The sequence below is a fragment of the Lissotriton helveticus genome, chromosome 12 (assembly GCF_964261635.1).
Source record: "Lissotriton helveticus chromosome 12, aLisHel1.1, whole genome shotgun sequence".
NCBI lineage: Eukaryota > Metazoa > Chordata > Amphibia > Caudata > Salamandridae > Lissotriton > Lissotriton helveticus.
In genome coordinates, this window is record NC_136073.1 from 899,377,410 (window position 1) to 899,392,615 (window position 15,206).

Sequence of the window (15,206 nt, forward strand, 5' to 3'; positions counted from 1 at the left end):
TATAGGAATACATCACAGCCCTAGATGTGCGAGGGCGGGAATGGAGCTTGAGCATATGCTATGGGAGGACATAGGAGACACTTTGGGCTCGATCACAGAGAGGCGGTTGACTTTCGACTTAGCAACATGTATATTGCACTGGTTTCCTCACACCTCTAAGACTAAGATTTCCAATAAATTTATAGACATGGGGTTAATATTTGTAAAGAGAGAGATAACGAGGCACGTGGTTTGTTTTGAAGTAGGATGTAGACCAGGGGTCCCCAAACTACGGCCCCCGGGCCACATCCGACCTATCTAATCAACTAGAGTGACCCACAAAAGACAGTCCCAGTAGCGAGAGATGGAAGGCTGAATTCATAAAATGGGTGCAAAGTGAGAGTACGATCAGGTACCAGCAAGCAAGAAGACTAAATAATGATAAGGCACTGGACGCTGCAAATGCATGGGAAGCACTGGTCCAAGCGTTATTGGATCACCATGTAGATGAGGATTCAGAGCAAGACACTGAGGTTTGAGGGAGGCTCCCACATTCACAGGTACATAGAGAAATGTGAATAATGGTAACTGCACTAGGAACTGAAGCTGGAACGAGGCTAGCAGTAACGTGCACCGGTGAGGAGGGAGGGGGGAGGGTAGTTTGAAGGGAGTTGGGAACGGTTAGTATATGATTACATTTTGTGAGATGATATGTATGTAATAGAAATACGTAGACCATCAGGACATCCTGATGAAACATCACTATTGGTCGTTCGGAGGGGGTAATGAGGGGAATACTGAGATGTATGATTACAGATGATGATGATAAAGGGATACTGTTTATAATCAGATGCATGTATGAAACCAATAAAATATGTTTTTTTTAAAAAAAGCATTAGGTGAAATGGGAGGCTGTCGCCAGATCAAAAGAGGCCATAAACGAAATCTATAGGTTGTATAAGATGAATTTCACATTTTTGTGTGTCATGCCTTATATCACCTACCCAGATTATAATAATTCTAAAAATTGTCAACTTATTTGTAAAGGACTGTAGTAGTGGAAGGGGACTCCGGAGACCAAGAGTGATCAAGTGGTTCAATGAATCATGCAAAATTGCCAAGAAGGCCCTAGTAAATACCCTAAAGAGTAAGCAAAGAACACTCATTCCGGAAAGTACACTAAGGGTATTCAAATCTGTAAGGCCCAGTGGGAGACTGGTATATGGGATGGCTTATTAGAGGTGGTTAGGCTCAGAGACAATAAGCATTTTTGGTATTTGGTTACACATAACGGTCATAGAGACCTAACTCACCCAGATTGCCACCTTGCCCCAGAAGTCTGGGTGAACCGCTTCTCAACACTTTATGGGGAGGCAAATGTAGGTGATGAGTCATCAGAGACCTCACCAGTCTGTACTAGAGAAGAGGAGGTTAAGCCATTCACTCTAAAAGAACCTTTAGATAAACTTTAGATGCAATCCAGGCCCAGAAATCTGCAAAGCCCCTGGGTTGGACAGAATCCCTGCAGATGTATTCCATAGTGAACTTCAGATGTGGGGACCATATATAAATTGCCTGTCTAATGCATTGATGGCTGGAGCACCGATCCTGAGTTCCTGGAAAGGAGCGGTAATAATTCCCATTAATAAAAAAGGTGACAAATCTACACCAGGAAATTACAGACCCATAAGTCTGATTGATAACATTCAAAAAGTCTATAGCATGCACATTTTATCTAGGCTATGGGACTGGATTTCTCAAGCTAAAGTTTTATCCCACTTACAGGTGGGATTTAGATCCAACACTATTAATATTGATCAGATTGTGAGGTTCCTGGCTATTAAGTGGAAGATAATAGACATTGATAGGGGGTTGTTGTATGTTGCCTTAGTGGATGGTCGGGCTGCATTCGATGTTGTCCCAAGGGCAAAACTTTGGGTGGTTTTGCATAAGATTGGGGTCCCATGGGACTATTGTCCCTAATACAGGCTTTATACACATAAAACTTTGTGAGCGTTAGGTGGTGCCCTACAAGGGTACTGACGGAAGATATTCCAATCAGGAGAGGAGTAAGACAAGGGTGTGTTTTGGCTTCTAAACTTTTTATTTTGTACTTAAATGCCTGCACCACCTATCTTTTAAATTACGAAAATGACTCCCCAAAGGTGAAGGATTTTAAAATAAAGTGTCTCCTTTTCGCGGATGACACTGTGTTATTATCGAAGACTCCCAATGGTCTATCTGGCCTGGAAACTAACAGAAACAAAACTAAGTACATGGTCTTTGGTGTCTGGACAAAAACAAGCAAGAGTAAGGTATTCTTAAGCGGAGGGGCGATGGATAGGGTACATGAGTTTGAGTAATGGGCGCATGGTTGAAAGATTCCCATAGATGGGTAGCCCATGTACAGAAAAGTGTTATGACTCTAAAACAAAGAGAATGGCCTATCATAATATTTGCCAATAGATCGCCTACTTTTGCCATCTCCCCCCCACTTGGAGATATACAAGATTCAGGCTTGTGGGGAGCCATGTATGGGGCAGACTTATGGGAGCACTGTACCCTTAGTACCCTTGAAAAAGCTGAAAATGCCTTTATAAAGACCCTCCTGAGACTCCATACTAGTACGCCGATGCTGTCAATTAAACTTGAATTAAACCTAAGATCAGTTTCTCACATTGCTATGTTGAGACCTATCCAATATTGGATAAGGCTCAAGACCAACAAAGATTTAGGACCTGTAGTGAGGGCTTGGCCTGGATTGCGCACATTGCTATGTTAGCATAGGCTTATTAGAAGTTTACCTTTTGCTGCTTTTGCACACAACACTGCATATAGGTGTTTTTGTAAGTTAGGCTGCGTGAATATCTTCACATGAGAAAGGCTTGTTTTCGGCATCCTTAGACTTATATCGTGACCCTAGTCTGCACAGTGAGTGCTTCCCACCATTCCTGAGTATAACCTAAGTCGCATGTTCTGGGTTGTCTAATCATTGGTTCCTTTGCTATAGGACGAAGAGCTAATATGACACTGATGCTAGCTGGTTGGGGTTTTCTAGGTACTGAGGTGAGTTTTTTGGTCCACAATTCACTGGGCTCCTGGTACTCTGTGCACAGTTCTGTGTAGGAGCAGAATCCTTGCAATATGGCGCACCTAACGTTTGGTCTTATGTTTGAGACTCTCGAGTAGTGCTTATATCAGTCCACGACCCCCTCACTATTGTTTCCGGTTGACAGTGGTGACGGATAAACCTACCTATAGTTAAATAGGTCTTTTCAAGTTTGATCATTTAAAACGGTTTCTATTGGATTACTACCCAGTTGTGCTACTTTACTTTGTATTGTTCATTTTTCTCTACTGTGTCGTTATGGTTGAAGTTGATATACCCCAGCATAGTAAGGATGGCGGTCCACAATCATTTGCAGACTTATAACGTTCCCTTCGAGGGCATGGCAGTTGTTTTTGTGATGAGTGCAGACGCAGCTTACCCGTTTGAGATTTTCTACTCATGGGTTACATTCCCTGCGGTGAATACCGATAGCAATACATTTCATGTTTACACTCACACTGCCGTGCCTATGGAGTACACGCCATATAGGACACAGGAGATTCCGAATTCTGCTTGGCAGCACCGAATTTGGTTTAATGGCACCCTCCCCCACTCTTTAACGGCGGTTCGATTAGGTCCTTTGTCCATCACAGGCGCTTCTTGGCCTGTTTTTGCTGGATTTTCCCCGCACCCATGTGCCGGAACGGCTCTCGTTGGTGAAGTGAGAGCCCTTTATGCCTCTGCTGTAGGGGTTATAAGGGCCTTAGTTCAGTACATTACCCGCAACTTCCAGGGCGGGCCCCTGGAGCTGCGGCGCATCCAGTTGGACTGAGAGGGTTGAAGCTTAGTCCCATTATGGTTAATGCGGTTACGGACAAGCGTCTCCAAGATAAGGATGAAATGGCTTTTTGGCTTGCTGAGAAATTTGACCAACTGGAGGCAGTATTTCCAAATACAACTCCTGTGAAGAAACACAGGACTCTTACGATAAGTTTTCAGAAAGACTTATTGCCTGAAGTAACTGATTGTACCACATGGGGTATGATATTTGCGGCAGTCTATACTTGGTGCTTCGGCACACCGTCCATGGCTGTCTTGCCCTCCGTCATTAAACATGTTCAGGATGAGCACGGACCAGAGGTAGCTGTTGAATTGGGAATGAGACTCTGAGTGTTTGACGTAGTTTCCGATCTCGTCCTTGGTAATGTTAAGGGAGATGCGGATCCTAGTGTGACTACTCTTATCGTAAGTGACTCTTACTACTGTGTACAGTCTTACAATGACAATTTGTTATTTTGGACTGAAAATGACTATCGAGATTCCAAAAGTAGCACAATAAAACATAAAATTATCTGGGTTCGAGTGGCTGAGTTCAAAGAACGACTGCCACTCGTGTTTATGATTCATACTCTTGGTCACGAGCGTGTTGGAGTTCACGATGTTGGCAACAGTCTCGCTGATGAAGCAGCGTAGGCAGCAGTAGCAACATATGTGGTTGCAGCAGTTACACGTTCCAAAAGTAAGATTGATGATGACATCTTGGCAGCTATTGCCGCAACAGAGAAGGGAAGTAATTACCCTAGAGGTTTCCCTTCCAGATACTCTTATCAATTAAGTCCTGATAAAATTCCTTATGTGAGAATTACCGACGTTGGTGACAGGTTGATCCCCAACGCGGACCGCAGGTCCACACTTATTACAGCCGCTCATGAGGGTATGGCATCCGCCCATGCCGGCGTCTCTGCGACTGTATCACTTTTACAACAGCGTTACTGGTGATGCGGATTGTACAAACAGATGCGTGATTATGTCCTTCTATGTGACATTTGCCATCTGATCTTACCTTCTACTGCGACACGCCCGCCTCAGACACAGTTGTACATATCTAGTAAACCACTTGGGTGTGTTTATTTGGTCCACCACAATTCACTGAGGTCCTGGGTCTCTGTGCACAGCTCTGTGTAGGAGCAGAATCCTTGCAACAGACCCTATATGGATTGCATCAGAGTGATATTAGATGATGACCAAGTGGCTGGTTACGATGGCGGGCGGGCCTGATTTACCCCTCACCATATTATAATGGTGGGGGTATCGCGGCGGACGCAGAGTGGGTTGTGCATGGCAACGCACAACATGGCACTTTGGCATTGCGGTGGGTGCTGCTTACAGCAGCACCCGCCGCAATGTCAAAGATGTGGAATGCGAGCGCCAGGGTGGCGGTCGCACCATAATTAGCTGTGCGGGACCACCGCATGTCTGGTGGCCAGTCCCAGCACCGCTGGGGTGGTGGCATCCTAATGACCCCCCAAGTTGAGAAGATTTCCTGGCTTGTACATATTGAACATTGGATATTTAAGTTGGGCCTGGAAGGTTTTGGCTGCAGCTTTCTCCATTACCCCATGGTGCTGGGCACATGTTGAAAACGTCCTTTTGGACCTTTGTCTTAGGAGCCAAACCTTCTGCTTCATCCCCAGGTACCCTGGAAGACTCCTTTTTGTTGTTTAAGTGTGTATTTGAGTGTGAGCAATAATTGAATATCGTTATTAACCCTGCTGCACATGCACTTTACGTAATATTTAGATTGGGTATTTAAAGTTGGCCATGTTCTCTCGTTCCTGGACGAAAAAGGGAGACATATCAAATCTGTGCCCGGTGGGTTGTCAGGTACCTGAGAATGTGGAACATGTGTTATTTTTCTGCAAGGCCTATGCTAAACAGCGATCGCACTGGATTATTCCTCTATGTAAACTCCTTGGTTTTATGGATTATTTAAAACCAATACCAGAGACTGTGTGGTGTATTCAATCGTGAGATATCTGATGGCAATATGGTACATTAGGTCGAATGCATTTTGAAAACAGTAAGTCTAACATTTGCACACTTATCATCCTGTCTCAAATGTGTTTACAATTGGCTTCAAATCCTTTTTTTTATTGATGTCTCACCTAATTTCTTCATAGGATTTTACGTGACTTCTTTGTCAATCTTTTTAGCTTTGGGATGCTTCTTTTTTTATTTTATTATATTGATTTCAATTTTATGTATTTTAAAATATGATGAGATTTTTATTGTTGGACTGTAATTCCCAAAACGAGTTTGTATTTCCTAGGAAAAAATATTTTTACATGAATGTGCATGCTTTTATTGCATTCTTTTTTAAAATGTTTTTTACATTGTACCTTTTATGGTTCTAGTGAATCAAAATAAAGGAAATATGATGATGAATTAGCATTACATTTAAATTACAATATCCACTTTTTAAACATCTCCCCACCATTGTCCCCTAAAAAACCATTATTCTGCTACTGAAAAATAAGTATATTCATTATTTGTATACATTGATACAACTAAAAATAGAAATATAAAACATTTCACAATTAATATACTATCTTACCAAAGACACAAACAAAAAATATTAGACATATAAGATCAAACACACTGCAGTAAAACATAAACAAAATAACACTTCAAATCATAGTATATACAGCGTTATTTTCCATATCTATTTTTTACAACAATATAAAAGCAACACTTTAAACAATGTTCTTGCCTTTGATATTGTCTACAATATTTTTAACATCCCAATATTATTGACACAATATTTTTGTATCACAATATGTTTATTCAATATTTTGTCCAAGCACAGGATTAATTTTGTACGGTATTGTAAGGTAAGGAATCTGCAGCTAGATAGATAACGAATTAAGAGTCTGGCGGTCCACCATGGGGGCGCAGTCATGGGGAGGTCTCCTGATGGCCCTATTACAATAAGGGTGGTTGGACTGCCATTGCCCCGTCTGGCGGTGTTGCAGCGGTCAGGAAGGAGTAATATGCTTGGCGGGACCACGGCGGTCCCGCCAAGCATAAAACAAGTTTCCTCTCTGCCACGGTTTTCATGGCGGTTACACCACCATGAAAACTGTGGCAGAGAGGAAACAACCTGGTGCCTCATGCCCTGTGGATGCACACAGGGGTGCACAACATGTGCCCCCCGTGTGCATGCAAACCAGCTCCTGGATGGCATGGACTTTACAGTCCATGCCGTGCAGGAAATGTTTTGGTGTTCCCATCTTCAGGGCACCGCCATGGGAACGTCAAAAACAAAGCCAGCCAATCAGTAGGAAACTCCTTATCTGGTGGGCGGACTGACCATGGCTTTGGTGGTACAGAAGCGGGGCGGACCCGGCGCCTTACCTCCAAAGTCTTAATCAGGCCTATAGACTCTCTGCCAGATAAGGCGTTACCGAAGATAAGTAACTTGTTCATCTGCTGTAAAGGTACATCTGACAGTGAGTAAGGCCTACTGAAAATGTCCTTCATAGAGGTTCTTTTATTGCACTCCTGGTCGTAAAACAATCTTTGAAGGGGCTAATGAAATTATATCCCCTGGTTACACAAATTATCTGCACTTAGGGAACTAAATTTGGTTTTCTCTAAGTTAATGTCTCCTCATTTTTAATCTATGCATAAGGCAATATTTGTCATCAAAACCATTCTTAGTGGCTATTACATCAGTGCATAGAGTTGGCGGGATTAAGAAGCTGTCAGATAATGATCCCTATACTGTTTCCCACTGACAAAGCGTAATGATGAGAAAGCACCCTTCTTCTGTGCACAAAGGAGTTTCTGATTTTCTTGTAAATCTGTTTTTATACTGATTTTCTTTAGTAACCCTTCTAGTTTGGCTAAGTGGTCACTTCATACCCTAGAAGTAAGGAAGGTCCTGAGGTTTTACTCAGAAGGGACTGCGTGGCCATACTTTACATTAAGAAACATTTCAGCTTCTGCAATTTTTAAAGAGGAAGGTCCATTGTTGACACATGTGAAACTGTTTGCCTAGTTTCCCTACCTCGTATTTTTTACTTTTTGAAAAAGGATTTACAGTGGTGTTTCAATGTTCATTTTTAGCCCCAATAAGCTCTGTGGGCTTTCCATTTGGACAATTTCCTTGTCATGTTTATTTGATACATTGACTGCATTTAAATTTAGTGCTCTGCTATCTATACCTAGCGGGGCCGATTAACAGAACTAACTTAAGACAAAATCCTAAACTTACTACGTTTGGTATTCACAGAAGTTAAGATTTTGTCTTAAGTTTGTTTTAAGACAGACTTAAGACAAAATCCTAACTTACGTCTGTCTTAAGTCTGTCTTAAGTATGTCTTAAGACAAACCTAAGACAAAATCCAAACTTCTGGGAATACCAAAAGTAGTAAGTTTAGGATTTTGTCTTGTTAGTTCTGTGAATCGGACCCAGCATGTTTATCCTACCTTTCATTGAGGTGGGTATTTTTCAAAGTGAGTAAGTCTATTTTGATGTCAGTGAACCTGAGGCTATTTCTAATTTCTCCAGTATTGGGGTGTCTTTCATAGATTCACATTCCTGAATCATTCCCCGTCATCGGAGTGGGAGTCCCACGGTACATAAAAAAGCAATAATATGCACATAATAACCAAAACACCTTGGTAATAAACAACCAGGAAGTAAAGTAGCCCTAAGCTACAAGAGAAAAAACTTCCACACTCATCACTTTCATAGTCATTTTGTATAGTCCAAACTGCAGCCAATCAGGCAACAGCACCCACCAGAATGTTCTCCCCAGAGGCTCGGGCTCTCAGATGTTCTACCGCATGTCGTGTGAAGGGAGTCTCCCTGAGCTCTGCTCAGTACTTCACTGTTTTTTCTGGATTTCACCTCCTTTTCAGGATGTCATCTGCTAAGAAGTCTCTCTTTAGACCTTGTGAGTCTTGTGGGAAGCTCCAGCTATTTTCAGAAGATCCCCACAAAAAGTGCACCTACTGTCTTTATCCAGATCATGAGGTGAGAGATTATAAGATCTGCAGGACCTTCCCTCAGAAGACTCTCAGAGATAGAGAGGGACACCTACTTCTGTGGCTACAGAAGATAAAAGATCAGGATAATCCTTTATCTGAGGTGGGAAGTGTGGCCTCAGGTACATCTGTGTCCTCCAGGAAGAGGACAGCTGAGGAAGAATTATCTTCTCCTGGGGCCAAGGTGTTGAGAAAAGTTCAACCCTCTAAGGGTTCTAGCTTGCCTTCATCAAAAAAGGCTTCTCCACCTTTAAACCCAGCTCCTGTGTCGCCCCCCAAAAAATCTGGAAAGTCTCTGGCATCGAAAAGGCTTCCTGAGAAAGATTTTCCTCAGAAGCAGACCACATCGCGACGGCGTCGTCGACGGCTTCTTCGTCGACGATTCTCATCATCGACGCTACTTCAACGTCGACAGTTACCTTCACGTCGCCGGTTCTATGAACGACTACGCGACATGTGAAGATGGCACTAAATCCTTTAATTCAGAGGGATTAACGCCACACATACTAGATGGGAAGCACGCATAACATTTGAATTTCCCTAATACATGGCGGAGAATTTTTAAACATATCGAGGTGGCTATCCCTGTGCACAAAGTGAAGGATTGGACAAAAATATCCTCATGAGCAACTGTCGAGTGTAGACTGACAAACAATACAAGAAGGATACTATATGGAAACAGATAAGGGTGCTGCCCTATGAGAACACTATAAAACTGTGAGAAAAGATTAGAGAACCAACCAGTACAGATTGAATCACCACTTTGTCGCCCTAAAGAAGTCCTTATGGACGAAACGCGTTGGCTACGATCGTTTGAAGAATAAGAATAAACAACATTTAAAAAAAGACCTGCTGAACGGATTCTAATTTTTGCTACACTTACTTGCTATTTACGTTTTGTGGGAGTGCTGGATCCTTGTATTTCATTGTAAATTGGGGGAATATTCCCTTGGAAGCTTAGGGGTATTGAGCACAATCACTTAGACTACATTATTGATTCATTATTGCCTTATACCCATGGTTCTCTTTTGTTGTTGTTATATATATATATATATATATATATATATATATATATATATATATATATATATATATATATATATATATATATATATATATATATATATATATATATATATATAGAGAGAGAGAGATATGGATATATATATGTATATACTGTGATGCAAGGAGCGTCTTACGAGCATTATGTTATGTACTGCTGTCTACTCTGATTCAAGGTAGAAAGGGGGGGATTGGTTCAATTGAGGAATGTCTAGAGGCTGGAATCGAGTGAGAAATGTTTCATATGTCCATGTCTGGGTTGTGTTTGTGCATTTGTAAAAATTGAAAAAAAGAAGCAAGATAAAAGAAAATATTCCAACGTTACTTAAAAAATCATTTGGGTATCCAAGGAATGTTGAATCCATGGTGTCAGAGGCACGTTGTTGTTGTATAACTGTCTACTCTGATTCAGGCATGTGAATCTATGAAAGACACCCCAATACTGGAGAAGAATAATAGTTACTTACCTGTAATCTATGGTTCTCCAGTATTGGTGTCTTTCATAGATTCACATGCAACCCGCCCACCTCCCCTCTGAGGCTCTTTAGGCTAGGGTGTTTTTAGCTTCACTCCTGTGCGAGAAAATCTGAGAGCCTGAGCCTCTGGGGAGAACATTCGGGTGGGTGCTGTTGCCTGATTGGCTGCAGTTTGGACTATACCAAATGACTATGATAGTCATGAGTGAGAAAGTTTTTTCTCTTGTAGCTTAAGGCTACTTTACTTCCAGGTTGATTATTACCAAGGTTTTTTGGTTATTATGTGCATAATATTGCTTTTTTATGTACCGTGGGACTCCCACTCCGACGATGGGGAATGATTAAGGCATGTAAATCTATGAAAGACACCAATACTGGAGAACCACAGATTACAGGTAAGTAACTATTGTTCTTCTAACAGGAGAGAGTGAATATCCTCTCTGTCCTCATAAAGGGCCTCACCCCCTGCAGTTCGTTCCTATATTCCATCCTTGCTCCTCGGTTTCTTGTATACAGAATCTGGCTCCTGGATCTACCACACTTACAAGAGCAGTCCAGGCCCAGAGGGAATGTTGCTTAACCAACATGATGGTACGAGCACTGTCAACTCTTCAGGTGAGCTACTGCTAGTGGCCCCTAGTCCTGCCCAGCCTCTGAGGCCTTAGACAGCCACACTGCTGCAGCAGCTCCCCACTGCCACCACTTGCCTTTGGGATGCCACTGATGGGCCTCATTGCTGCAGCATTGGGTCCACAGAGGATCATGCAAGCGACTGAGGTAAGCTTCGTAGATTGACAGGATTATTAAAGGATTAGACCACCAATGGCTTAGAGCCCCCCACCACAGCAGTTACCCACCAGTGCACTCAAATTGACCAAATAAATGGATGGTCTGGATTGGATGCAACGTGGTAAAGGCAGCTGGGTGTCCACTACAAGAATATTCTTTCCTCTACTGCTCAGATGGGGAAGAATCTCAGGCTTCAGCCACATCAGTCATAGCTAAGCTTCCATCGGTTGGCACTCCACCCTCTTCGCTGTAGTTCTCTCAAAAACTACTGCAGACTAATCCATTTGGTGTTGGGGAGCGACAGTCACCACAGTCATTTGTACTACCAGCAGGAACAGTCAGAGATGTTTAACCAGAGAGTCTTCGCGTGAATCAAATGCAGTGGTGGGCGGCTAGACTACACGGACTGGCAAAACACTCCCCTGCACACCAGCCCCCACATAAGACAGGTGCTACAACTGTCATAAGGGGAGGTATCTTCTGGCCAGCACACTCAAAGCTACCTCTTATGTTCCACACGCCAGGCCTGAGCCTCACAGGACGACCTTCAGGATCTGAACCAGAGCCCACCAACCTCTTGATAGGATGCACGCTCCGGCCTCTTGTATGCCGAACGAAGCTCCCACATTGACCACACTTGCAAGGGCAAACCAGAACCAGAGGGGATATTGCTCGACCAACATGATGATAAGAGCACGGTCAAGTCCTTAGATGCGCTGGCGGTCAAGTTCTCAGGTGCACTGGTGGCTCCTGGTCCTGCCAGGCCTCAGAAAGCCACCCTGTTCTAGCAGCTCCCAGCTGCCGATACCTGCCTCTGGGACGCCACTGATGGGCCTCATTGCTGAAGCTCTGGGCCCCCAGCAGTCTATGCAGATGTCTGAGGTAAGCCTTGTAGATTTACAGGATCATATATGGATCAGATCGCCAATGGCTTAGAGCACTGGAATCAAATGGACATCTTGTTTGGCATCCAGCCATGTCCTCTGTACCCTGGTCTCAAATGTATTTTGTTGTGATCAAAATTGATTCTGATCGCCGGGGGTGGGAAGGGTGGGGGAGGTTGGTTGTTTGGAGGGTTTGATTTTATTTGTATTGCCTTTCATATTCTCCTGTTTTTAAAATATGTAAAATGGTCAAAGTCAATTTTTGTATTTTTCATGCGGCAGTTGTCTCTGGGGTTCAGAGATCTGCGTCATATGTGCTATTTTGACAAATAAAATCTGTTTTAAAAAAATAATTTGATTCTGATTGATTTACTTTAGAAGATAAATAGAATGAAACATATATTTTATGCAAGATGGAGAACTAGGTGTACAAGTAACTGTCATCTAGATGTGACTTCTTTTGAAAAGCAGTTCTGACTTTTTAGTGGAATTCTAAAAACTAGTAATTTACTGCCACATGGTGGGAAAGTAAGTAGGGAAATGTAATTAGACTATATAGGAAAATCTGGTACATGTTTGTAGCTGATGAAGGTACTATACTCTACTTAGTAACTAGTTCACATTTTGGAAGCTAATTCCACTATCAAAATGCTACTGCTTAAAGTTAAAGTATTGACAAGCATTGTTCCCAATAATGATACCTAGGGAAGGACAGAACAACAGCTGGTAATCTTGGTACTCACTAAATTAGGGAAACAGAGGTCACGACCAGGGCGCCGAAATATTGTCTTAGAAAATCCTTCAAACTAGGGATTGATAGCATTTTTGTCTAAATTATGTACAGGTTGAAGAAGCTGCATTGGGGTGGATATGGGGCCCAGCCTCCCCCAGACTGTTTGGAAGAAGTAGACAGCTCTTCATCTGAAATCTACGTCTCTAAAGAAATGCAGAACCAAGAATCATTTAGCCACCTAGGCAAGCAAAGGGCATCTTCCTGGAATGTGGAGCAAAGCAGCTTTCTCAGAAATGGGCAGGTGAGACATTCATTCAGACATATGAAATATCTATGTATTTTCTTAGGATTTTGCTTTGGCAAAGTAACCTAAGATAACTTTATTTTAACCTAAAAGGAAAGGAAGTAGCACCATCTTGGATTGGTCAGTTTCATACCATTATAATGAAATGTGTCGCAAAACCTCTGAGATCAGACAAGAAGTACTTTTTGAGAGATATGGGCCAAAAGTGTTGAGAACAAGAGGCTCATTTATATTTTGGCAGATTGGATTTTCTTTTTGAAAATAAAAAGTAATACCCCCCTAGCCATGGGAGTCACCTCCCTTGGCGGGGTTGAGCATTATTTGGTATTTTTTGTCACTTAGCACCAGGGTTTGGCTGGTGGTGACAGAGAGTAAACAAGCGGTGCCTAAACACGCACTTTATACTAATAGTCCTTGCTTACGAGAAGCAAGGCTGGCAGTAAAAGAGGCGCAGTTACTGCAAGCCTTGCTTCTCGTAACCAACGACTATAAGTACAAAGTGTGCATTTACGCACCGCTTGCAGGTTTTCAAAACACATAAATAAAAAGGCAGTCATTTACAATGCCAATAGCTCAAACCCTCGCAAAGGCGAGACCTATTGCATTGCAAATGCTTCTTATCTTTTAGGCACCAGATTGCTTTGGCTAGAGTGCCTGATGCTTACAATGTTATGAAGCATAATGTAGTTGATGAACGATTGATTAACTGCCTACACAGCCGAGGCTTAAGAAAGTCTGTGTCTTAGCGAGCAAAACTTTATTCGCATGTACATTTTGTAATTTTCCACAAATGTAGATTAGCCAGAAAGAATGGTCCCAGGTAACAGAAATATTCAGCACTTTTATCGAGTGATCACTCATCACACGCAGTGTGTGAAAGCTTATAAGGAACAGCACAGGTTAAAATGTCCCAGTTAATTTGAACCAGGTCACCCATCTTGATATATGTGCAATATTTAAATAAACAAGATTCAATATGAATTCATATCATCGCTGCTTGATTACAGTAGCAGAGTAATTTATCTGTGGTGCTGCATTACAACTCACAGTCAGTATATAGTATTATGCATGCGCCCGGGAGATCAATGATGCGTTTAAGTGAGTTAGTTAATTTACCACTGTAGATATAGTTTCACTTTAACTGAGAAAACAATACTTGAATGTAACAGCAGTTGTAATGGAATATAACAGCAGTTGGCCCCCTCACATCACGATAGATAGAAAAAGAAAAAACACCCAAATGAAATGTCGGAGGCAGGAGAGACAAGTGTTTGGTGCTGTTTTCTTCTGTGTAATCCAAAGCCAATAGGATATATATTACAGAAGCGATTTATTAAAATATTCATGCTTCCAGCCACCGTGCACAAAATAACCTAACAAGACAAGTCATGCTCTTAGTGCCTTAATTGGGCAAAGGATAACATGATCTATCTAACCAGAGCACCAGTGAGAATGTTCCTTTTTTGCCCGCCTCTCAGATCTAGCTATCTGGTTATCAAAAACTCACTACTATATGTGTCGCACAGCTAACAAATAATTCTTCACCATCCTTGGTCAAAAGGTTCAACTTTCATCTAGGCTAGCAAACGAATGGGTGTGACCACTGTTGAAAAGGTCTCTTTGTGGAGCGAGGGAAGGGGCCTTTGCTAAAGCTGTACTCTATGTGCTCTACAATTTCTGACGTCTCCTTTTGTGCGCCTCTGGATCTTAGGACAGCATATGATATGGAGGCTTCTGCCGTGCAGAGAACGTCGAAGATGTCGGTGAGAGCAATTACCCTTTAACAAGCCTCTAACAATTGATGGAGTGAGACTTGAGAGAGAATGGGGTTGTTCGACACCGAATGGAGCAGACGAAGTCTGTTGTGTTGTACAGCTCCATCCAGTATCCTTGACCGCATGGTGACAATCACAGTGCCTGTCATAATACCGGGCGTGAGCGGGTCGTGAAACTGCCATGCCTTTCTCTGTGTGAGGTTGAGAAGGCAATACTTTAACACATAAGTAAGTCTGCCTACGGCACATCAGAAATTACTTTTACTGGAACGTGCTTAACTCGTAGGCATAAAGGGCTATGTATACCTAAGAGTTAGGTACCT

At 42.4% G+C, this 15,206-nt stretch overlaps 1 protein-coding gene across 1 annotated transcript in view; it reads left to right on the plus strand.

Moving 5' to 3' along the window:
- Positions 1–15,206, plus strand: part of INCA1 (inhibitor of CDK, cyclin A1 interacting protein 1) — a 241,866-nt gene that overhangs the window by 190,726 nt on the left and 35,934 nt on the right. Inside the window, exon 6 of the mRNA XM_078669807.1 lies at positions 12,916–13,105. Within this exon, the coding sequence (XP_078525933.1) occupies positions 12,916–13,105 (190 nt within the window). The remainder of the gene's footprint in view (positions 1–12,915; positions 13,106–15,206) is intronic.